General features: G+C 38.1%; 2 protein-coding genes across 2 annotated transcripts; both read left to right on the top strand.

The window, feature by feature from the left end:
- Positions 1-268: 268 nt before the first annotated feature.
- On the top strand, positions 269-17588 carry LOC18442272 (Optic atrophy 3 protein (OPA3)). The gene is made up of 4 exons (XM_006852495.4): positions 269-505; positions 4825-4959; positions 15765-15851; positions 17042-17588. The coding sequence occupies exons 1-4, from the start codon at positions 377-379 to the stop codon at positions 17204-17206; spliced, it is 516 nt and encodes a 171-aa protein (XP_006852557.1). The 5' UTR covers positions 269-376; the 3' UTR covers positions 17207-17588.
- A 5915-nt stretch (positions 17589-23503) lies between these two features.
- HCF243 (Serine/Threonine-kinase pakA-like protein) lies at positions 23504-26465 on the top strand. The gene has a single exon (XM_006852496.4). The coding sequence runs from the start codon at positions 24173-24175 to the stop codon at positions 26186-26188; it is 2016 nt and encodes a 671-aa protein (XP_006852558.2). The 5' UTR covers positions 23504-24172; the 3' UTR covers positions 26189-26465.

Raw genomic sequence — 26465 nt, forward strand, 5'->3', positions numbered from 1 at the left:
TTGATAGATGATTTCTAATGGGAATGTATAATACCCCTTATTTTAATTTATAATTCCCCTTATTTTAATTTTTAGACATCTCTGATTCTCTCTCTACACCGGTGACTCAGCTTCTCTCTTCTCTTACACCCTCCTCAGTCAATGATATTGTACTTCAAATACTCTTCCTTTCTCCCCAAGCCACGCTCTCCATCTCTCTCTCTCTCTCTCTCTCTAAACTCCAACGTCTGAGCAGCTCTTAATCCCCTTCCTGCTTTCTCTCTCGTCTGCCCTGCGCTCTCCATTGACCCCTCTTGATCTCTCTCTCTACCGATAAGAAAAAGAACACTCTTTTTCTCTCTCTAACACCGCCAGTCCAGTTTTGGTTGGTGTGGAGATGGTTCTCCCGCTGGTGAAACTTGGAGCTCTTGCCTTAAAGACTTTCTGCAAACCCATCGCATCCAGGCTGAAGAAGGAGGCCGGCTTGCATCCTCGATTCCGCCAACTCATCATCAACTTCGCTCAGGTCTCTTCATCATTTTCTTTTACGGTCCATTTTCTCCCTTTTGCTGTCTTTTAAGCAGTGTTTAAGCTAGTCATAGAGAGCAATCCATCACTTTTGATCCTTTGTTGCTTCGAATTAATTGGCTCTGTTTGTTGTGGGCATTTATTAGGCTGATCATGGAGAGTGATTCATTTGCAATTGGGTTCTTCAAATGTCATAGGAATTCGTGTAGAAGTTTGCATCCTTCTGTCTCAAATTTCTTGCATTTTGCATTTGTCTTGAATCTTGATCCTCATGACCTTAAAACCTGGATATTGAGATGTTGATAGAATTGCCTGACGGATTTTGTAATCTGTTTATAATCCATCATCTTTTTCTTGCTTTTGATTATGATGGTAAAAAGCGTGATTGTTCATCTGTGTTTGCTATCTAAACAAAATTGCTTGGGAATTTTCGGAGTTTTTGACGTACTATCTGATGATGCTCCCGAAATTGTTGGCATATAACTAATGCCGTTACCCTTTGAATGATTGCCTTGTGTCAACTTGCAAGATTTTGTTCAGAAACTGATCTCTCTCTCTGTCTTTTTCCTTTTTTTTGATGTGAGAATGTGTGTATCCATGGTTTTGGGGAATGTTTCTGTTGTGAGTAGTTTGTCAACGTTTCTTTAAAAGCAAGATAGGATCGAACATATCTGTTAACTAGTTAGAAAATTGTTTTTGTGAAGTTTAAAAGCTTTCGGATGGTTATTATTATTTTTTCATCATTTAATCAAACATCTAAGTCACTGCTTTTGTGCCAATCCTTATGAAGGCTTCTAACAAGTAACAACTTGCCTCTAAAATGGTTGGCATCCACATTTTCTAGCTCCTCTGTGTTTGAAATTTTACTTTCAGAATTGTTTCATCCTTATAAGCTGGAATTACACCATGAAGAAAGCAGATTTCTTTGATACTCTACTGAAAGAATGCTTATGTTAATTACCGTTTTATGTTCAAAATAACATATTCTCCATAGGGATCTCTGGTGCATTCTTTACCGTATAGTGACTTCAGTTTGTTGGTCCTTAGTTTTACCTGATGGTTGTTTAATGTTGGAGGGTGATAGGTAAGGATGTTGCTGTCTTGATCTACAAATTTTGTTCAAGATTTTGATTCAGTGGTTGTAAGTTAATGAAGGGTTCATGGCCTTTGCTATAGTAAACTTTCGTTGTGAGTGCTTCCTTGAAATTATAAATGAATGCAGAATACCCATTTTGAAGTAAATGGTCTGTTAGCTGAACCACCGTACAAATGACCCAGTTTTGGAGGTCTATTTGTATTAGATGTGATAACACCATAAATTAATAAACATGATTTATTCTTAGGTGCTCTGTATCCTCCACTAGCAATGTGAATCATTTCTAGAGCCGTCTATGGCATTCAAAGAGTCCCATTCCATGGTAAATTCCTAAGAAATGTCTAAACGTGAGGTGGGCTTCAGCTCAGTTATTGTCCTCCAAACCTCTTTTAAGACATCTGACCACTGTAGAGATTTATCTCTCTCTCTCTCTCTATCTCTATCTATCTACCTAGTTATTCATATATATATATATAAAAGAAGGGTGATGACCTTAAGCTTTCTCTTAACCTGTCCTATGCCCAAGTAAAGGGGCTGGGTTGTGTTAGGTAGCCAACACAAAATTTTGCCAAAATTTATCATGAATCCTGAACCTTAATAGCTGCTTATTAATAAAGCAAAATGACGGACTAGGATTTGTGTAGTCGACCCCAATTAGTTGGGAAAAGGCTTAGATGATGATGATGATATATATATATATATATATATATATATATATATATATATGGAAAAGATGGGATTAGCCCACTAGCTCATATGAACATATGAGCCCAACGTCCAAGATTGATTTTGGGCCGATCTGACAATCATGGATGTCCGGTAGTATTTGAATTTTAGTTTTTTTCTACAAATCCAAATCACTTGAAATTTTAGACGTGTGTTCATCAAAAATAGGTGAATTTTTGAAAAATATCAAAAAATATAAATTGACCAAAATACCCCCAAAAAGTTTCGGGGGGGTATTTTGATCATTTTTTTTTTCGTGGATATTTGTTTTTTATATTTTTATTAGGTGCGCCTTGATGAGAAGAACATACACCTAAAATTTCAAGTGATTTGGATCCGTAGAAAATAAAATAAAATTTAAGCACCATTGGACATCCGTGATAGTCAGATCGGCCTAGATTCAATATGGGCTGTTGGGCTCATATGTTCATATGAGCTAGTGGGCTAATCCCATTTTTTTCATATATATATATATATATATATATATATAGAATAGGAAAAATTTTATATAGAGCCGAGGCTCTAAACGATCAAATTAGAGCCCAACTCAAAATTTCACTAGAAGAAGTTGTTTTGATGCCCAAATATCCTCAAATTGATCATCTCCACATCAAGATGCATGGACATGAAAAGAAATGGATTTCAAGTTTTGAAAATAGTGCATCGTGTAACGCATTTTTGGACTGTCATTTTTCAAGATTTTCAAGTTTTCATAAATCTGCTCGATCTACATTATTTTGAAGCTTTAAATTTTATAATTAAAGACGAAAATATATTTTAAAGCTATAAAAAAGATTTCCAATATTGAAACCATATTTCTTGACACTATTCGAAGGTGGGCTCTAATTTTATTGTTTAGAGCCTCAGCTCTGTACAAACCACACCCATATATATATATATATATATATATATATATATATATATATATATATTGTTAAGATATTCCACCAAGTTATCAGGGCATGAATGTTTTCTAGGGATCCCATCAAACTTGAGCTTGATGATACATGGTAGAGGAAAAGGCCGATCACATTTTGATTGTGCCGTGATCAGAAATCGCTGAATGACCTTTGGACAATATCTCTAAAACTCTGCAATTTAAACTCCTTGCCTTGTACTTCTATTGGTTGTTCAATTTCCCATTGCTAAATTTGTGTTCCATATATTCTTAGCCGAGCTAGGATGCATATATCACATATCATATAACAATTATCACAGAGGAAAACACGGTAATTTATCAAAGTACCCATAAGAGATGAACTATTTAACATTCTACCCATTTATAATCATTTTCTGCTAAATGGGATTGATATCATAAATCTAATGATTATGAATCATGCTCTCATGTTAGCAAGATCAAGGTTCCCTGCTATGGAACCATATTTCTGGAGTAGGACCATCCCCTAAGGAAGGCACTCCCTGTAACTATGTTTCATCCATGTTATGTGTGCTTCATATTTGTCAAGTTTGGGTAATGAATGGCGATGGATTGAAAAGTCTATAGTAATGTGTAGTGAATAAGTGCTGACTATATGGTCAACTTCATTTGTTGAAGCTTTTATCGTTGAATGAAACAACCTGATAGAATCCATATTAGAATTTGATGATTAATGAAATGCCTTAGTTACCGGGAACATGTAGGAAATGTTTGTTGGAATGGAATTGTGAGCTAGTGAGGCTATTTTCTTGGGATTCACCGAGGGAAGATGTCCTCTTTTTTTGTTTTTTAAACTTTTTATTTTATTTGTGTTTTTTATTTTTTTGGGGAAGGGGGGGGGGGGGAAGAATGCTACCTATTAAAGATTCATGTAACTATAATTGGAGATTTGCCTCAAGTTCTGTGAAATTTTTAAGTGCCTTTGGATCCTGGATTTTTTGACCAATAAATTCAGGTGTGAGACTTGAAATGAGCAATGGATATCTATTTTGTTTGACCATCATTTTTTTTTTTTGAGAAATGTTTTGACCATCAACATTGTGCATTAGTGTCTGAAAACTCGAAGGAAGCATTTGCAACTAGGTTAGTTAATTTTGAAGGTAGCTTCTTAGACAGACTGTACCACTAAATTTCGTTGGCACATTACTTGATTGAGGCATATCCTTTAATTACAAGCATATCGTCAAGAGTTGCCACCGTAAGCAATAGACTTTTTCTTGTACGAAAGAAATCTATGTTTCTGTGATTGGGTTACTTTATGATATTCTGTGAATTTGAGGTCCATATTGTGTTTCAAAACATGGAACCATGATAATAGTAAACATGCTTTTTTCACAAAAACTGTTTCCCTGAATGTCATCTAGATTTTTTTATGCTCAGAATTTCTCTTAAAAATTCTTTGCGTTATTGCTTAGCATTTTGGATACTGTTTCAGCCAATTAGCATTATTTTGAGTTGTTTTCAAATACAAAGTGTTCTTTTTTGCCTAAAATGTAAAATGACTAACATAATGGGTTTCATATTTCCATGAGCATTTCTAATGGCAAATTGAAATCAGGCAAACCACAGATTCAGCACACACATGCAACGTCGCCTTTATGGACATGCAACTGATGTCGAGATCCGGCCTTTAAACGAGGAGAAAGCTGTTCAAGCTGCTGCTGACTTTATTGGAGAATTTTTTGTATTCTCGGTACATACTCCGTTTCTTCCTAGAACCTTTGTTGACATTCTATTGCTAGCTGGGAGCCTAAAATTTTAGATATGATATGCAAAGTATGTACCATTGTTTCTTTCTCCTAAATCTCCTTTATTCTATTAAAAATTTATGATTTCAGATTGTTAGTTATGTCATTTGAGGGCAAATGTGATATTCTTTTCTCTTCTCCTTTGGGTCAATAGCATGATATTTTGTTCATTATCGTCTGTCTCCCGTCTTAAACTTCCAACTTCTTCATGGATCTGTGGCAGCATTGCATGATGGTTCTAAAATTGCTTACCAAGCCTAAGGAAGACATTACTTAAATTTTTCTTGTAGCTTTCAAAATCAAAACGTCACTAACAACCGTTTAGCAATCATTTCTTGATAAATATATGACTTCTGTCAGGCCTAAACTTGAGCCAGGATATGCAAGAACATTGCAGAAGAAAACAGAACTTTTTAGTAGAAATTTGTCCTTAGTAATCATGTTATGTTATCCATCATAGAGAAAAGAATAATACAATGCCCCATCATGTCTTTGCTACCTCTATGAGCACAAGTTAAAATATACAGTGGAAAAGAAGAAGATAGACGGAGAAGAAGATTGAGAGAGAGAGAGAGAGAGAGACAAAGAGAGTTTGAGAGAGAGAGTCATGTTTAGGACAAAGGAAGGAAGAGAGGTAGTCATGTTGGGTTCTCAAATCACCCCCCCCCCCCCCCATCCCCCCCCCCCACACACCCACGCACACACATAAAATTTATTAATACATATTATCATTATTTACTAGTATACAATGATGTTTTTTAAGTGAGGGAAAAGACTTAGTAGTCCTTAAGGACTTAAATACAATAGAAAGGAGTATAATTTCAACATTCACAACACTTCCCCCTCAAGATGGTGCATAGATATCCCCCATGCCCATCTTGCTTAAGATCACTTGTAGTCGAGGTTTCTGAATGGCCTTAGTAAGAATGTCTACTAGTCAGTCTTAGGTTTTTACATAATCCTCATCATCATAGCTTTTTCCCAATTAATTGGGGTTGGCTACACGAATCCTGGCCTGTCATTCTACTCTATTAAAGACCATACCCTCAGTGAGGCCATAAGTCCCATATCTTTTCAGACTACTTTCAACCACGTCCTTTTGCGCTTACCCTTTGCCCTTTTCAGTCAACTAACTCGCACCTCCTAATAGTTGTTGTACTTCTTCGATGCCACACATGGTCCGTCCACCTAAGTCTACCATCTTAGGTTTTCACATATGGAAGGAAAATTTCTTTTGTCGCAACTCTTTCTTGATGAAATGGCAGTCTACCACTATATGCTTGGTTCTATCATGCTAGATCGGATTGTGAGCTATCCTAATGGCTGCCTTGTTATCGTAACTCAAGCAAATTGACCCCTTTACGTGAAAACCAAACTCTCGTAATAGGATTTGTAACCAAGGCACTTCACTCTCACCATGAGCCATGGATCAATACTCTGCTTCTACACTTGAACGGGCTACAAGAGAGAGTTTTATTGCCCCTCCAAGTCACAAGGTTACCCCCAACCAGAGTACAATAGCTTTATATATATACATATATATATATATGGAAAAGTCTTCCCAACGCCTATTGGCGAAAATGAACAGTGATTTTGCCTACCATCATCACGTTCCAAAGTTCATCGCACAGTCACGATTGTCCGGTAGTGTTTCATTTTTAATTTGTTTTATACAAACCGGAATGATTTGAAATTTGGAGGGTGTGTACATCTTAACGAGGCGCACCTAATAAAAATATAAAAAAAATAATTTGCGAAATTGTTTTTGACCAAAATACCTCCCCAAAACTTTTTGGGGGTATTTTGGTCAATTTTTTCATGTAAAATATTTTTTTGATATTTTTCGTAGATTCACCTATTTTTTATGAACACACGATCCAAATTTCAAGTCATTCCAATTTGTAGAAAAAAAAATGGAAAATGAAACACTACCAGACAATCGTGACTGTGCGATGAACTTTGGACGGTGATGAGGGTAGTATCTTCTTATATATATATATATATATATATATATATGTATATATATATCTCCGGTCCATAATAGAACCATCCCAATTTCTTTGTATATGCTTCAACTCGTAACTTGTCAGTGCCCATGAACAGTCCTTTACCTGTGATGGATTTGAATATCTAAGAACTCTGTTAAGCGGCTTCAAGATGAGTAAATCATCGAGCATACATGAACTGACTAATCGCACTCACAACGTATGCAGAGTTTGGGTGTGAATGTGAAAGATATAGCAACCTGTCGATTAATCTTTGAAACATTCTCGCATATTTGAGAGTTTCACCCCTCTGATCATCCAGTTTGTGGTTTTGTTCTATAGGAGTATCTATTAGTTTAGATCCAACCTTTCTTGTTTCCTTAAGAAGGTCCAACACATGCTTCCTTTGATAAATAAAGATTCCTATCTCCCAAACAAATACTTCAAATGGACCTTGATCTTTAATTTCAAACGCCCTTGCCAAAAAGCTCTTGAGTTGCTGAATTTTATTAGTACAACTACCAATCACTACCATATTAGTGGTACTAACTTCGGTATGTTTTTACAAATAAGGTATGATTTGCATGACCCCATGTATACCCAGTTCTTTGAACAACACCATAACGCTCTCAAACCAAGCTCAGGGAGACTTCTTTAGTCCATAAATGGCCTTTCTGAATCCATAGATGTTTTCTTCATATCTAGGAGTCGGGGGTCCTAAATCCAAGTAGAGGGACTTGTCTATGATATACCTTTAAAGATATTAAAACTTCATCGTTGGTCTTCATAAGATAGATCTATATACACTGAGAATAACCTTCCACTAAAGAAACAAATTCTTGATAGCCAAAAATAAATGCACTAAGAGAGGGACCCTAACATTAGAATGGACAATAGCAAAAAGAGCAATGCTTTTATTGTTACTGGGTAAAAAATAGTTTCTACAACATGCGCCACTAAGGGACCTCTTTCCATCTCTTTATTCCATCGTGGCAAACAAAGAGTCTACTATAGAGGAGGAAATGGTGCCGGTGGGAGGTCGAAGAGTGTGGAACCCCTCATTCCGAAGAAACTTCTCCGAGGAGGAAACAAACCACTTTCTCTCCCTGTCGGCAGCTTTGCACCTTTCTTTCATCCCCACACAAGGGAGGGACCAGCTGGTATTGTCTCTTGTCCCTACAACGGTCTTCTCAGTGGCCTCTTTTTACAAGAAACTCATCCAACCTCCCACCTTCCCCCTAAACCCTCGTTCGACTCTTTCTAAGATTTGGCATACTATAGCACCCCCTAAAGTGCAGACCTTCAACCGGATAGCGGGTTCTCAAAAGGCACTTACTGTCGATCATCTCCAAAAGAAAGGGATTCCCATCCCCAACAGATGCATCATGTGTTTGTGTGAGGAGGAATCCAATCCCCACCTTTTCATCCATTGTAATCTTGCCCACGACCTCTGGAGTCTATTGCTACAACTGTTCGGTGTCCACTGGGTAACACCAATGACGGTCAAGGACCTAATAGCTTCGAATTATGCATTTCAATGGCCGATGGTTGGAAGAACCCTATGAAAGGCTGCAGTGGTAGCAACCATTTGGTGATCTGGACAGAAAGAAATGCTAGAATTTTCCAAGGACAGGTTAGCCAAGTCCGAACACTCTTTCATAAGGTTACATCCTTAGTAACCTTCTGGGCTTCTAACCGACACCTCTTCAAGGGTATCTCTGCGAATTCTTTTCTAAGTCAATGGGATAACATGCTATTCCACCGACCACGGAAGGCGAAAAGATCAAGCAACTGGAAGCCACCCCCTGATGGAGCCATTAAACTTAACTTCGATGGGTGTTCTTTGGGGAATCCTGGCCAAGCAGGAGCTGGTGGTGTCTTTAGAGTTCACCAACGCAATATCCTTTTTACTTACTCCGAATATCTTGGCTTCCAAGATTGTCAGGATACCAAATCAATGGCCCTTCTGAGGGGCCTAAAAAGTTTCGATCAATCTTAGGGGCGAAACCTAATAGTGGAGGGTGATGCGTATAACATCATAACATGGGCAACCGGGAGATCTACACCTCCATGGTATCTTGCTTCAATTTTTGATGATATTGCATACATCTGCAGGGATATGGCCGTCTTATGGATGCATACCTCGAGGACGTCAAACGAGTTCGCCGATCTCCTGGCGAAGGATGGGGCTAGGGCCTATGAAGAAGATCATACCCGGTCCATCTCCTTTTTTCTCTGGACCACGGAGGATACACTTAGACGAATATCTCATTGTATTCGGGCAACCTTATAATCCCATTTTTTGTAAACTCATTGTAAACCTCTTGTATGGGGGCAACTTTATAAGCCCATTTTTTGTATAGGGTCTGTTGACCTATTTTTTACCGAGAGTCCCATCTAGAGGCCAGTCTTGGATTAACCCAAAACTATACACCAACTCTTTATAGTAATACAAAAGTTAATGTTTATTAAAAAAAAAAAGAGTTTCTACAATATTTTGACTGTTCACAACCCTCACATTGAACTTTGACACACTACTTGAAATAAACAACTTAGAAAAAAAAACTTTAAATGACTAAAAAGGAAAGTGACCAAGTTAGAGATGCCACTACCACATCCTATTGTATTTAATACTACTGCTAGATTGAAGGGCTTGAGGAGTAGTTGTTGGCTTGTTGCCAAGTCTAGAATTTATAGAGACCACCAACTTCAAGACCGCTGCATAATAGGGAAAGAAAGAAGGTTACATGACGATTTAGACTCTTAGGAAATGCTACTAACATACATTAAGTTTGTAGTAAAATTGGGAACATGAAGAGCTGATGATGATGACATTTGAGGAGTAACATTTATAGTTCCTTTTCTAGAGATAGAAGAAATATATCCCTTAGTGATCCTAACCTTGTCTCTATCAGAATAAAGGGAATAAAAAAACAAGGAATACATGCTGGTCATGTGGTTTGAGGCTCCTGAACAAAAAATCTAGGAGTGTCCAGATAGAGGAAGAGAGGCTAGAAGCATGAATACTTGAGTGTTGGTACAAGTGACGGGACTGTTGGCACAAGAGACAAAAGAGGTCATAGATACATTCGTAGAATTACTATGTCGGAAGTGAAAGAAGCTTTGAAAAGACGAAGATATGAAAGGCTTGAAGACCAGATGGTATCCAAATAGAGGTTTGGAAGTACATGGGGGAAATTGGCATTGACTAGCTGACGAAGTTGTTCAACAAGGTGTTGAGAACAATGAAAATGCCAGACGAATGGAAGAAAAGTATTTTGGGTACCTATTTATAAGAACAAAGGAGACGTACAAAATTGTGCAAACTGTCAAAGAATCAAGCTTATGAGCCATACTATGAAGCTTTGGGAGAGAATTATTGAGCAATGACTAAGGCATGAAACGAGTGTATTTGAAAACCAATTTGGTTTTATGCCAGGAAGGTCAACAACTAAGGCTATTTTCCTATTTAGGCAACTGATTGAGAAGTTTAAGTTGAAGGGAAAAGACCTTCACATAGTCTTTATTGATCTAGAGAAAGCTTATGATAGAGTACCTCAAGATTTGATTTGGCAGGTGTTGAAAAATAAAGGTGTCTCTAGACATTACATCAACTTGGTGAGAGATATGTACGAAGGAACGCTAACTAGTGTACGAACAATTAGTGGAGAGGCGAGTGAGTTTTCGGTGAACATAGGTCAACATCAAGGGTCAGCATTGAGCCCGTACCTCTTTGTCTTAGTTATAGATGACTTAACTAGGCACCTACAAGATGAGGTACCGCCGTGCATGTTGTTCGCAGATGACATGGTTGATTGATAAGACCCGAAACAACGTCAACACAAAATTAGAACTTTGGAAGGATGTTCTAAAATCCAATGGTTTTAAAATTAGTCGGACTAAGACAAAGTATATCGAGTGCAAGGTTAGTAATAATAGACATAGAGACGAGAAGTAGTTAAGACTGACGGCCATGAAGTATAAAAAACACCGCACTTTCGATATCTTGGGTTGATAATCCAGGAAATTTGAGAGATTGAGGAAGCTGTCGCATACAGAATTAGAGTTGGGTAGACAAAGTGGAGATGTGCAACTGGAATTTTATGTGATTGCCGCTTACCAATGAGGCTGAAGGGCAAGTTCTATAGGACAACGGCGAGACCAGCTTTGCTACTCTATGGGGCGGAATATTGGGCGGGCAAAGAACAATATACCCATAGAATGAGTGTAGCAGATATCAAGATGTTGAGATGGATGAGAGACAAAGACAAGAAGGGATAAATTTTGAAATGAATCGATTCGAGAGAATTTAGGTGTGACACCAATGGGCGATAAAATGAGAAGAAGTAGACTTAGGTGGGTTGGCCATGTGTGGTGCCGACCAAATACAACACCTGTTAGGAGGTGCAAGTTAGTTCAAGTGGAAGGGCTGAAAAGGGCAAGAGGTAGGCTCAAAAGGATGTTGTTGGAAATTGTCCGAAAAGATATGGGGACTTATGGCCTCACTAAGGATATGGCCTTTAAAAGAACATAATGGAGAATCGGGATTCATGTAGCCAATCCCAATTAATTGGGAAACGGCTAAAATGATGATGATGATGATGATGATGAATACTTGAGTGTGCAAAGGATGAAGTAGAAGTAGAGACGGGCTATCGAACTATTCAAATAGTTGGCTAAGACTCTCAATCTCCTCCTTAGGAACTGACACTATCTCCTTAGGAGTAGAAATTGAAGGTTAGATTGCATTGCATAAAGCTGATTAGTACTAACAACAGCTGAGCTCCCAGTCGATGAAGCATTATGAGTATTAAATTGACTCAGATGGTTGAATTTATTTGGCCAGCCAACTAGATCCCAATAAGCTTGTCTAATATAACCATTTCTCCTGCTATGAGCACATTTCATCTTGCTTTTATCTCCTTGATTAGGCCATCCTTTTCCAAATTTCCAAGGTCTCTCCCTTATCGTTTTTAAGAAGCAGTAAGGCTTAGACAAGGGCAGATTGATCAACTACTTAAGCATGCAACATGACAGTTTTTGTACTCTCCTCACTTTGGACAAATGAACACACATGGTTGAGCAATGGAAGAATATCCCATTGGAGTATTTGAAGTTTGAACCTTAACTCAAACTTCGAGTTCAATCCGCCAAGAACTCAAAAGTACGATTATGTTCTACAACCTACTTGAGTTTTTCCCATCTTCTTTACAAGTTGGTTTAAACAATTGGTAGTGGTCCATCTCCTCCCACGTGCTACGAAGGAGAAGATGCAGCAAGAGCCTCTTCCCTTGTCGAAAATGGGATTTTTCTCTTTCTATTGGTACTCTTGAGCGACATTTTTGCCTTGGGAGTGCCTTTGGTATATCAAATCCCAAGTCTCTCTTGCACAGGAATTAGAAGGCCCTACTAATTCATGGTTGCACAGAGTGTAATAACCAAGAAATTACGGTTAGATTTTTTGTTTCAAACTCATGTGAGGGATTTGTTTCTTCTGTTCAATAATCCTACCTTTGATGTTTGGCACTTTCCCCTTCCACCATCGTCATCATCGTTATAGCCTTTTCCCACCTAATTGGGGTCAGCTACATGAAGCCTAGTTTGCCATTATGCTCTATTAAGGGTGCGTCGCTTCTGGGGAGCGCCCTAACATAAGCAGATTCTTTTGGTTTAGGATTCATGATGAGTTTTAGCAAAAGTTTTATGTTGGCTGCCTATCTAACACAAGCCAGCTCCTTTACCTGGGCATGAGATAGGTTAAGGGATAGTTTACCCAGGCATAGCAATTTCCCCTTCTACCAATCAATATTTTAGTAGACTGAGCATTCTAAATAATTTGTCCCATCAAGTTTGATGATTGTAATTTGCAGTCCAGGATTATCTCTATACAATGTTCAAAAAGTCGGCCACTCGGCCACCTAGGCAGACTTTTTCAAAAAATGCCTAGGTGCTGTCAAGGCGGCCTGTTTTAGGCGGTTTTTGCTAGGGCACCCGACTAGGCGGGGTAAAAGGTATACGCCTAGGCTTCACCTTGACCCTATTAGCATGTTTTTTGTTTTTTTGTTTTGAAATTGCTCGACCCTATTTGCTTTACAAAGCTTGAGGAAACAGATGAAAGATATTCTCTTTAGCCAGTTTTGTAGATGGAAATCCAAGAGTAGTCAGTATTAGCGTGAGAGAGAGAGATGTGAAAAAGGTAAGGTATTTCTTGGCTCGTTTTGTAGAGAGAGAGAGAGATGGGAAAAGGTGAGGTATTCGTCATGGCTAATTATGTAGATGGATAAGCCTGATTAGCCCTTTAACATTTCAAGAATAAACCCACCACATGTCGACCTTTTGGGAAACAATTAATATATTTTTGCCAGATAAGCTAATAATTATTTGTTTAGCTATTAGTACTCATTATAAATGCCACATGCAATCAGAGGGTAACAGATAAAACATAAATCATTCGGCACAAATCATCTTGAAAGGTGTAGTCATTAAAAAAGTCCTCTCTCTCTCTCTCTCTCACAGCGTAAATAACTCAACACAAATCGTGAGGCCAGGTGTTAGTCATTAAAAAGTCCTCTCTCTCTCTCCCTCTCTCTCTCGTTGTGGAACGAAGTGCTAGTCATTAAAAAGGTTCTCTCTCTCGCTCTCTCATCGTAGGACAAATTGCAAGTAATTAAATAAGTTCTCTCTCTCTCTCTCTCTCTCTCATCGTGTGAATTGCTACTAATTGAATAAGTTCTCTTTCTCTCTCTCTCTCTCCCTCTCTCTCTCTCAAAATCATTGTGAGACAAAGGCAACTCATTGGAAATTGCTCTTCACACATTAAAAAATCCTCACACATTGGAGAACCCTCCCACTCTCAATCATCGTGAAGCAAAGTGCTGCCATTGGAAGTGCCGCCTTAGTGCCTAGGTGGCCCAGCCCCCCCCTCCCCACCACCTAGGCAGCTGCCTCCGACTTCTTGAACATTCTCTCTATGTACCCAAATGGGAGAACACATCTGGATTACTAGAGATGGCAGAGGAGTCACCAATACTAGACATGTTGGTCGCAACAGAGGTTGTACATTCCAAGAAAACATGCTTATCAACAACGAACGACTCAAGTTCACTTCCCATAATGATTTGATACCATCCACAAAAGACTGGCATGACCGGGTTGGGACCTGCCATGGCGGAGTTTTCGTGGAAACATAATAAAATAAATAAATGGTACCCAAATCCCGTGTTATGCGGGATCTGGCATCAACTACTTCTAACCTTTTTTTGTGAAATATCCTGACATTTATGATAATCACAAAGTTATTGGGACACTGGAATGACAAGATGCATGTCATTAATGATGTTCCCAGTTGAAAGTAAGTCCAGATAGGTAGGATGTCACTTGTAGAGTGCATAGGCAGTAGAAGGAATTTTGGAAACTCTTAATCTATGCATATGATTTCATCTTGATGATGTCTTTGCAAAGCTACAGGAAATTGCCTGTGGTTATTATGCAAGTTGGCAACAGTTCGATGCAATTTTTCCAGCTTGAGAGTGAGTATTGATGTTTACAGCAACATGTACCTTCTCATGCTTGTACTAATTTAGTGATGTGGGTGAAGTTCTGTTTTTCCTTTTTTTTTCTCAGCAAAGATGATCATATAGTTTTCCTGAATGTAATTTCATTTCTCCTGTAGGACAAAATTAGAAATTTTGATTCTTGAGTTCTTTGAACAATTCTCTTTTCAGTTGGAAAGGCTGTCCCTGCTGGTATATATGCGTCAGTAAAATCTCCCTCTGAGATCACTATTTCTGGCAATGCCAATTTAGCTTCTTTTAATATGTAACACCGATGGCTTTAAGAGCAAATGATACTAATTTCCTTCCGCTGGATGTGCGTGCTAACTAGATCTTGTGGCACTATGCTGAATTCTTGTAGCACTATGCTGAATTCTTGATGGGAATGTTCTTTTTTTGGGCTAAGATTTATGTAAATGTCAAGAGGTACTGCTACAGGATCTGTTTAATTTGTCATTCATGACTCCTGACTTATTAAAGTATATGTCACTATTAGCCATGAGAACTTTTGTGAAGTGTAAGGGACAAACCCAGATTTTATCTGTCCATGAAACCAATCACTGGATTCCGTTTGTGATCAATTTTTTAATATCAAAAAATAAGTTGAGTGCTTGACATGATCGGTAACATTGAGTTGTGAATTTTAAGGGTGAAACCAGAGTATTTATCCATGAAACCATTCACTGTGTGTAGCTCTGGATTCCTTCTATAATCACTGGATTTATCTGTAAGATTAAAAAGTCCTTCTAGCACGCTTGAACTCTAAGTTTCACTAGAAATGTCTTTTTTCTTGTTTTCTTTGTTGTGGTTGTTGTTATTATTATTATTATTGTTATTATTATTTTTAAGAGGAATGGTTGTTTTCCAACCTTCACAACGAGATGGAAGTATAATTTTCGTTTTTGTGAAACTTCGAATGTGTGTCTTCTATCATGGTTAATGAGAGTTGTTTCTAAACTTGCAACTCAAGCTGCTTTCCTCCAAATTATGAAGGCATGATATGTGTACTACATCTGCTGCTGATTGGGCATCAGTTTTTGTCCCAAGAGTTGTAGCATTTTCCATTTTTATCACTTTCTACATATTACTTTGTATATACTGTGTCACTCTTGGAGTTGTAGCATTTGCCGACTTTGTCACTCTCTACGTACTCTTCAGTTTCTGTTAGCAATTTTTGTTTCATACTACTTAGTCGGGCCTGTATATGTGTAGGTTGCTGGAGCTATCGTTATCTTTGAGGTGCAAAGAAACGCTCGATCAGAAGCCAGGAAGGAACAAGCACGAAAGGTGGAGCTGGAGGTTAGTTCATTAAATTCTTTTCTTTGGCGCAATTGCCAGTGCTTTCTTTTTCCATATTCATTTATGTATTTTTACGATATGTTTATGAGCTTTTATATTTCTTGCCGAGGAATTCTTATTTTAAGTAACTATTGTGAGAGCACTTGTTGCACATGTCTGTTTGTATCAGTCAGCATGTGAAGAGTACAAATTCTGACAGGTTTCCATTTTTTTAGCATTTGCTGTAGCTGAATCAATTCTTTCAGAAGCTTTTATTTTTTGGATGCATTTCATTGTATATGTGTTTATATATGTTACAGACCTCAATAAAGAAATAAGGGTTCTCATAGGCGAGGCAAGCCGACTCATGTAGAAATGTGTTTTTCCTTTGATAACTATGGCCTTGAGGAGGTATCTCAAGCTTAACCGCCCTTCAACTTAAAATAGATCGAATAGGAAAGTCATCGAACAACATTTAATTCTCAGAAGCCAAATATGTTTAGTCTTTTCTATTTTCAGCCTCATATCTGTCACTAAATCTCCTGTCAGGACATTTGTTATGGTCTACTGCAAAACCAGACTGGGATAACATGCCAAAAAAGTTCAGGTTATTAATTGACGGAAAAAAATAATTGATGCAAAATGAAAGAATGAGCGAAGGGAATTTTCTTTAGCAGACAATATAATGAGCAAACAGATGCACAAATAGAACAAGAAAAATGCGTGCTGTAATTGTTTGAAAGTGAGTGTGAATTTGGGGGAAATGAGGATTTTCAAAATTCTTTGGGTAATGCGCACTCTTTACTGGTTGGCTCTAAAAGGGTTATGACGATGCAAAAGATGAGGTTGTCTTGAAAGTGGAAATTTTCTTGTCTAGAAATGCTTTCCTTTTATTATTGCTAGAATGGCTCACCAAAAAAACAGTATTACTGCCATTCATGGTTTACTATAGTGAAATTCCTTGCATTCGTTGTGTTACCTGTCCATGTCTAAGCTTCAATAGCCGAAAACTTCTCTGGAAATGCTTTCCCGTCTTGCACATACTGCTATTTATTTGTTACTAGAGTGAAGTCATTCTTGTTTACTTGTCCACATTTAGCACATGAAAGAGAGCTGATGCAATGGAATTTCTTGTGAATTTGACCAACATCTTGAAAGCCATTAATGTTATATAACTTCTTTATGGTGCAAATCTTTTGCTAACTTTGTAGGCATTGAGACAAAGGGACGAGGATTTAGCAAAAGAAGTAGAGCTTCTCAAGCACAAAATCGAGGAGTTGGAGCACCTTGCGAAGGGACGAGGCCTAGCCGGGGTGTTTAACTTCAAACATACTCTCGCAGGTGAAGATAGTCGGCCAACAGCAGCCGCCACTTGAATAGCCTTGGGCAAGGAAGTTTCAAACCTCAAATGTTACCTGTCAATGTCCTAATTTTTGCTCTCCTTCTCAGGACATTGGTTTTCTTTTCATTATTCAATTATTGCTGCTTCTTGTGGCCATGGTTTAATGATTTGCTTCCACCCTAACAGTGTAAATGAAACTATTTGTTGAATAAGTAGAGGGTCTGAAGCTTCCCTTGTTCAATACACCCTTGAGGGGAACCACAATAAGTAGAGGGTCTAAAGCTTCCCTTGTTCAATACACCCTTGAGGGGAACCACATTATACAACTATCCTATGTGAAATTTGATAGTTTGGGTTTGTAACAAAGTTTAATAAGAAATTTTTTTTTGAAGTTTGAGATTGATCGATGAAATAAATGCAGCCACCCAATTTTACATCTTATGGTCAAAATTAATTGTGACCACCTTGCATCAAAGGTAAATGATTTCATTCTATATTATTTTTTTACTAAACATCAGATCCTACAATATAAAAGGAAAAAAAAAAGAAAAAGTTTATATAAGGTTGCAACCTTATAATGTAGAGCTACGGATGCACCTCAAAAATCTATTAGAAAAAGTAGTTTTAATGTTGAAAAACCCTTGATTGATCATCCAGACGTATAACCATGAAAAGTAAAAAGATTTTAAGTATCAGAAATAGTACATTTTACAACATATTATCTACATCGTCTATTTTCATGATTTTCATATGTTTATAGATCTATTTGATTTTAACCATTTTTTAAATTTAAAATTTTATAATTAGATATAAAAATAGATTTTGAGATAATCTTAAGAACATTTTACATCAAAATTGTATACCATGATAAAATTTGAAGGCGCTCCTTACAACTACAGCTACGGATGTATCCATATGCCAACTGCACCCAAAAAAACAAAGCAATATCAATTATTCCATTCTCATAGAAGACAAATTTATGCTTTTCTATTGTAAGATAACATTTTAGCCCAAACCAATATAAGACACAATGTACCTCCAAATAAACATGGAAAGGAATTTATCCAAAAGCATTTATAAAATATTTTCGACAAAGGCTTTTAAAAACTGTAATTGTAAAACTAGGAATGACCGCTGGGCCTAGGTGGTCCAGTGGCCCGTTGCGACGTCTAGAGTTTTGGTCCCATCAAGGTCCTAAGTTATTTACATTTTCAACAACTAGCAATGTATTTTGCTTTATATGAATTGTGCATTTATACTTGAGCATACTACACAATTAGGCATATCAGGCATAAATAAATTTGAAAATTTTGGGATCTATTTCAGAGTCAACATATTTGTACTTTCAAAAAGTAAACCTTTACTCTACTTTTATAAACTCTTAGATTTTATTATCTGTATTGGATGGTTCCTACTCAAAATAGTACCTATTTTGTGGGGTGTAAGATGGTTCCTACTCAAAATAGTACCTCTTTTTTGAGGCGTAAGCTTTTCTATGTTCTCCTACAACATAAAACTTATATATTTTTTCTTTTCCAACACTCCATTATGAATGGAGGGCTAAGATGACCCTAATCACAATATCATGTCTCTACACTATTTAATTTTTAATTTTTTTCTATAAAATATTTTTACACCAAATTGGAGAGTCCAATCCTCTACTAAACTCGCAGATATAAAAATATAAAAATATTTACAATAAAATAAAATAACCAAAATTCTGCTGAAAGTTTCAAGGGGTATTTTGGTCATTATATTTTATCAAAAAATTATTTTTAGTCTTTTTTGTAGGTGTACCACAATGAGAATATGGCATGTACCAAATTTCATACTCATACAAATTGTATAAAAAATTAAAAATAAAATACCCTGAGATGTCGGATATAAGATCAAACGGTAAGTGGCTCACTTGGACAAAATTGGATGGCTGGATGATAGGAGAAGCATAGATCTTCTATGCTGTAGAGAAAGTATAAAAACCTTTCCCTTTTGTGGCTGGTCCATAAATTGATGTTATTATATCAAGAAAATGTAGAAGGGTGCGGTTTGCATAACGTTGCCCCCTTATTTAAGCGCACCTACAAACTTTATTATAGCAAACAATTTTGGTGTAAAAAATTCATAGGATAACTTGTAAATCTATTTTTATCTCTAATTATTAAATTTTAAATTTCAAAAATAGTTCAAATAAAGTAGATCTATAAACATATGAAAATCTTGAAAGTGGACTGTCCAAATGATGTGTTGCATGATACAAGTTATAGATCTACTTGATTTATATGAATTGTGCATTTACACTTGAGCATACTTCAGATTTAGGCATATCAGGCAAAAGAACAATCCCGAAAAAATTTCCGGAAAAATTTAAATAAAATTTGAAAACTTTGGGATCTATTTCAGGATCAACATATTTGTAATTTCAAAAAGTAAAACTGTACTTCGCTTTTATAAACTCTTAGATTTTATTATCTGAATTGGATGGTACCTATCCAATTTTAGGACGTTAATGTTTTCAGGCACATATAGAGTACCTTTTTTGTAGCTGGTTCCAAAATTGATGAGGTTATATCACGAAAATATAGAAGATTGCAACCTTATTTAAAGTGCACCTACAAATTTTATCATAACAAGTAATTTTGGCGTCAAAAATTCTCAGGATAACTTATAAATCTATTTTCATCTCTAATTATAAAATTTTAAAACTAAAAAATATTTCAAATCAAGTAGATCTATAAATATATGAAAAACTTGAAAGTAGACGGTCCAGATGATGTGTTGTAGGATACATTATTTTTGGGAGTCAAAATCTTATTTATTTATTTTATATTCATATATCTCGATATCGATGTGATCATTAAAGAGTTTTTTAATATTGAAACAGCATTTTTCACATTTTTAGATTTGCAAAACTTTTCCAATCTAGAATCCTAAAATTACTACTGAATAACCATAGATGATATGATCCGCCTCATTTCCTTTTTATTTTTATAATCATTTGGCCATATGCTAAAAATGTTTTGTATTAACCGGTCTCTAACATATGATAGACAACTGTAGGGCCCATGTCTCCAGGTCTTTTCTACTTCAACTAACCCACATGTTGTCTTGTTGTACACTTGAATGTTTTTTTTGTTATTTTATTTTATTGGGGCTAATTTAATGGTAGGAATTGAATTTAAGATGTGGTACCACCATTTAAGGCCAGACCGATTCCTACACTTAAATCAATTGTTACTTATTTGAATTTCGGAGACCCTTGCTTGAGTTACATAGATTTTTTCGTCATCATCATCATCATAACTTTTTCCCAATTATTTGATAACATAGATTTCTTTTTCATTTCATTTAAACCCATTAGTAACGACGAGCTATTGAGAAACAATCTCTCTATAACACCTGTGTGCCTAATGCATGCATGTGATCTACAGATAATCACTTTGTCAATAACAACAAACAATATTAGGTAAGATATCAATAAAAATTTCAAACCACCTCAAGAACTCAGCAAGGTAGTTGAACTAACTAATTTTTCTGTGGTGGTTACTTTTTAAATAATTATTTTACTTAGTTTCCCCTCAACTATTTTGCAGACTGATTTGGAACTTGATCTAGGGAGGTCGTTGTAGTAATTTGACCACTTAAATTACTCAAACTTAATGATTTAAATACCCCTACTCAGGTTCTAAACATTAAATATATTTATTCTTAAAGAACAATTATTTCATGCGGGCTGAACCACATTTATATAATATGCAGTCCAGCGGTATAAAACATCCATCTTAAATATTGATGCGAATAGATGGTCCATCTAGAAACAATTGTTACTAATGATCCAAATGTTTCTTTAATATAATTATTATTTCTAGTTTTCAAATTTTATTTTATTTTTTTTATATTCATGATCTCTATGCTAAATATTATATATTCACTAAAAATAAAGATCAAATTATATTTCAAAAATATATTTATTACTAAGCTTGCATTTCTTGATATGCAGGCTTGGCGCACGCTAACCGCGTCTTGCATCCAGTTTGAGAGGGGAACAAGCTACTTGCCTCTTTTGGTTCGGATGACATAAATGGGCCATGGCAAAGTGCCTTTGTTAATTCCAAGTTACAAACTTGAAACAAGTTTTCTTAAAAAATATATATTTCAAGAACAAGTAGCGTTTTTTTTTTTTTGGAGGTAAATCAGTAAGGGAGAAGACCTCCTACCCAAAGCAAGTGTAACAAAATCTGGCAGACCAGAACGCCAAACTGTAGCCTCAGAATGGGATGTGGCTCTTTGAGCAATAATATCAACTACCGTAGTCACCTCACGAAAGATGTGGGTAATGGACCATATATGATTAGAGAGTCTAGACTTGCTATTGACTGCAACCGTGTCTAAGGCCCATGGGGCTCTGCAATGATTATAGATAACATTCATGAGCAAAAAAGAATCACTTTCTATTTGGAGGGAAAAGCATTTCAGCTGGACAGCTAGAGCCAAACCTTACTCCAAAGCAAAGAATTCCATAAAATCATTGGAAGCAATACCAAAAGGTTTGGCGAACACTACAATAAAAACCCCATCATAATCTCAAATAACTCCACGACCACCTGCTAGCTCTGGGTTTTGCAAGGATGCACCATCAATATTAAGCTTGAAGTATTTGAGATTAAGAGAAAACCATGCCATTGGAATGATAGACTTGGTTTCTTGCTAGCACTAAATTTTCAATAATCACCTTCTTTGACAAGGGAAAAGCCCAAGTTTCCGCCTATGCTGACTCCCTCATATGGGAGATGATAGGTCTAATCACTTGTTCTGTTTGGCAATAGAAGAAGTAGCATTTAGGGTTATTCAACTCATTTAGCTCAAATGATACTTCATCCTGTTTACAGAAACGCAGTAACGGTACTTTGGGTATTTTTAGATACATTTATAAGAAGGTACTTCAATAACAATTTTGAAAAAAGGATTATTAACAAACTTGTTGGCTTAACCAATGTTACCATAACAAGCCGTTTGTCATAGGATTTTCAACCACGTCCAAAAAAAACTGTAGAAGTCAAGTTGATGAATAAGAAGATAAGAACAAAGAAGTCAAAGGCGAATAGGGGAAGAAAAGACATCCTAGTCATAATGTATAATTAATAAAAACAAGGAACAATATAAATTTAGACAATACTTTTACTTTGAAATGCGATAGGCGCAATTTTTAAAAAGATAGAAAGAAACTCAAAAAAGGGCATAAATGAAAAAAAAAACTTTTAAATGAAATTGTTCAGAATTTCAGGGTTCAAAGTTGGTGAATTTATTTGATTGTTTTTTGTTTCAACAATAAACCTTCCAATTCCCAATATGGAAGGGCCTTGTATTAAAAAAATTCAAAAACCTCCATATCTTGAAGGTTCGAAACATGAACAATTTGGAAATAATAAAAATATAAAAAAATAGGATCAACATAACATTAAACTTTGAAAAAAAAAAAAAAAAAAAAATTTAAATAGCATAGTTTTGAAGGATATATATGTAATGTTTTATTAAAGCAAGAGCCATTGAAGGGGCCCCCATCGTTGGAGCCAAAGACAAGGAGAGAAGAAGGCCTATAAAAGACATATGGATGGAATTTCCATGTGGATATCAGATGTTCAAAACCTGTTGGATTGCAAAATTTGTTCAATGCTTTTTAATAGGTAGGGTCCAATGAACAAATTTAGTCAAGAATCAATTATAACCCATGGTCGACTAAATTCAATCTTTAGGGCTGTTTAGAGAGAAAAGAGACAAATTAGTAGCGGTGGCTACGGGTCAGGCGGGGTGGGCTGGACCTGGACCCAAAAAAACTGATATGGACCTTAACCAAAAAATATTGTGCGGGACTTGAACTTGACTAATCTAAAAATTAAAATATCAATATATTTAACTATATTTTAGATAATGAACCCGGACATAGACCTGGACCTAAATAGTGTTTGGATCGGAGATTTATGTCCGAACTCAAACCCGACCTATGGGATATTCAAGTTTTAGAGCAATACCATGACGCGAGTCTACCCTCGGGTCCCTGTCGGACCCGAATCCAAGCCGCCCCAGATAAATTAGCAAAGCCCGATTTGTTACTTGAAGGATGAAGTTTTAGGATGATCAAAGTAAAAAGAAGCGATGGTCAATAATCCAATCCACGTACGAACGCGAAGGGACGAAACTCGTGAGACTCTGCCCGCAGTCCCCTCTCCACTCACAAACCTTCGAGACTCAGTGTGGGAGTTTGGGTTCGCTTAGATCCACGAGAAGCGATGGAGAGAGAGAGAGAAAACATCGCCAAAAATGGGAAGATAGTAGAGAGAGAAGGCAACAGGGAATCCTCTTCACACACTATAAAATACTTCAACTTTTTGTCCACAAGCAATTTGATCTCGGTCAAACCTACCTTTCACAAGTTCAAAGATTCATTAATTAAAGCTAAGCACTGTGGGCAAGCCCCTCTCTTTCTCTCTCTAGGCAAGCGAAAGTGACCCTCTCTTCATCTCTGCCTTTCCCCATTAAAAACCCCTACACGACCCGTCGCCCTCGGCTGCAGCCAGACTCATGTGCGCCCTTCACAGGTGGCGTTTGGATGCTTGTGCACCACCTCCCATGTGACCCTCTCTCTCTCTCTCTCTCTCTCTCTCTCTCTCTCTCTCTCATTACACAACAACGCATGTCTCTCTCTCTCTCTCTCTCATCTCTGCGCCACTGTTGTAGAGAGAGAAATTGTGCTACTCTCGCGAGAGAGTGAAACATAAGCCCGACTGAAGTACTGCTGCAAATGCAGGAGAAACCGTGAAGATTGGTGTTATCAAGGTGGGTCTTTAGAGAGAGAAAGAGAGATCAGCATTCTTCTGAATAAGGAGGAGGAACCCACCTCTTCTTTCCATTTGATTTTCTCAAAAACCTTCAGTTTCTTCTGAACGCATTGCTCTGGAGTGAGCTCTAGAGAGAGAAAACAGATGCTTGTTTCGGCTGATGGTTTATGAAGATGGAGGGAGAGAGATCACATCGAAGTGGAAGTGAGCTCTTTGTCTGCTTCACATCTAGACCCTCTTCGTCTTCCTCCTCCTCCTCGATGAAGCTCGCTTCCAAATCCATTTTAAGCCCAGGTCGAACGGATACGAAGTTCAGAGAAGCCCCGAGCCGCAGGCTCAAAAGCAATGGAAGTGTGAAAGGCCAGTCGAGCCCGATGTTCCCGACTGGTCGGAAAAAGGCGTCGGGTTTTGAAACCCAAGAGCCATCTTCTCCAAAGGTGACCTGCATAGGCCAGGTTCGGGTCAAGACTAAGCAAGGTGGCCGCAGGGCTCGAGCCAGGCAAGCAGGAGAGGTGAGCTTCAGGGGGAGCAGCAAGAGAGAGAGGGAGCAGCACGATTGCTTGCCTCACAGGAACCAGAAATGGGCCCATTTGTTTGGGTTCAAGAGAGAGGTTTCTCTCAATATATGTGAGGCTCTAAGGACTTTTGGGGCTGAGTTCAACTGCTTTATTCCATGCGGTGGAGGAGGTGGCGCCACCAATAATGGTGGCTCTGAATCTAATGTTCAGGCGGTCAAGGAGAAGGAGGATGGGGCTGCTAGTGCTTGTGGTGCTGTATTCGCAAAGTGGTTGATGGTTTTGCAGGAGAGTGACGAGAAGAGGCTGCCATTGAGTGAGGCGGAGGTGGGTTCAGAGAAGAGGAGGCTGATACTAGCTGATCAAGGGGAGGAGGAGTTAGAAGAGAGGAGAGAGGTGAACAAAGTGGAAGTGGAGGAGGACGACGACGAGGCGGAGGAGGAGGAACCCACCATTGCTGTTCCCCCAAGAAATGCCTTGCTGCTTATGAGGTGCAGATCTGAGCCTTTGAGGATGTCTGCTCTGGCTAATCGGTTCTGGGATTCCCCTGTTGCGGGAGAAGAAGAGCACAGGCATGAGAGCGAAGAAGAGGATGACGAAGAGGAAGAAGCCGACGACGAAGAAGAAGATGAAGAGGAGGAAGAAGAAGAAGGTGTAGCAGTAACAGATGAAGTTGCTACACAGGAAGTTCTTCTACAAACCCTAGAGGAAGAAGAAGAAGAAGCTGGGCTCTGCGAGTTCATGGGTTTGGTGGAGTCCAAGATCCAGTCTCTATTGCAAGACAAGGAAGATGCAGCAGAGATTTCAGCTGAGAAGGAAGAGGCAGCTGAAATTTCAGCAGAGAGGAGCAGTGAGGAACATGAAATTCAAGCTCCAGAGAGAAATTGCACAAGTGATGACCATGGAGCAAATACTCAAGAGACGGAAGAAGGCGAAATCGATATAACAGAGGCCATCAAAGAAGATCTCAAACTAGAAGAACCAGAGCTCGCACCAGAAGAAGAAGAACCAAGGAGCCCTAGCAATGAACAAGAAACAGCGGCAGTAGTGGAAGAGAGCAATGAACAAGAAACATCAGCAGTAGTAGAAGAGGAAGAAAGAGAAGAAGCCATTAGCATTGAAAACGCAGGAGAAGCGGCAGAAGAAGAGGAAGCAAAAGAAACAGAAGGACTGGAAGAAGTAGCAAGAGAAACCGAGTGCTCTTCCCTTGAGGACAAGTACGAACCCGAACCCGTGGCCGAGAAGCCACTGCCCCAATGCCTCCTGCTCATGATGTGCGAGCCCAAGCTCTCCATGGAAGTCTCCAAAGAAACATGGGTTTGCAGCACCGATTTCCTCCACCACCGCCCGCCTCCGCCACTGCCACCACCACAACCCAAGCCCCAAACACAGATTGACCCAACCAGCAATGGCGACCGGATTGAAAGAGTGAGCACAGATGAAGAGAGAGAAAAGACACCATGTGAAACAACAGTGGCTTCCATGGCTAAGGCCATAGAGCAAAAGCTAATCAACGCGTACGAGCCCTTCGTCTTGACACGGTGCAAGTCCGAGCCCATGCGTTCCTCAGCAAGACTCGCTCCCGAGGCCTGTTTCTGGAAGACCCGGAACCTGGACCGAGCCACTGGTCCGGTTCTCGGCGTGGGTGCGGCAGGGATGGGGTTCTGACCGAGCCCACTTTTCAAGACATGGACCTACTAATTGCACCCACCAACCAACTCCTGAGAACGAGGCCTGAAACCTTTGTGCTTTTGGTAAGTTTCAGTGGGCCCTGTGTGTTGTTTGGTTGCAGGCTTTTTGCGTTTTACTGTTTGTTGTGTAATGGGGGATTTGTACATTGATATGTGTGTGCGCGCTAAGGTCCTTTTAACAGGAGTACAGTATGCTCCATACATTGTATAATGACTATAATCAATAATCGATGGTGATGAAATGGATAAGCAAA

Source organism: Amborella trichopoda, chromosome 1 (assembly GCF_054954075.1).
Source record: "Amborella trichopoda isolate Santa Cruz 75 chromosome 1, AtrichopodaSantaCruz75HAP2 v2.0, whole genome shotgun sequence".
NCBI lineage: Eukaryota > Viridiplantae > Streptophyta > Magnoliopsida > Amborellales > Amborellaceae > Amborella > Amborella trichopoda.

Excerpts from the sequence above, each read along its gene's own strand:
- HCF243 (XM_006852496.4), top strand. The coding sequence starts at position 24,173 with ATGAAGATGGAGGGAGAGAGATCACATCGAAGTGGAAGTGAGCTCTTT.
- LOC18442272 (XM_006852495.4), top strand. The coding sequence starts at position 377 with ATGGTTCTCCCGCTGGTGAAACTTGGAGCTCTTGCCTTAAAGACTTTC. Across the intron at positions 4,960-15,764 it reads GAGAATTTTTTGTATTCTCG|GTTGCTGGAGCTATCGTTAT; the intron begins GTACATACTCCG and ends GTATATGTGTAG. Across the intron at positions 15,852-17,041 it reads CACGAAAGGTGGAGCTGGAG|GCATTGAGACAAAGGGACGA; the intron begins GTTAGTTCATTA and ends CTAACTTTGTAG.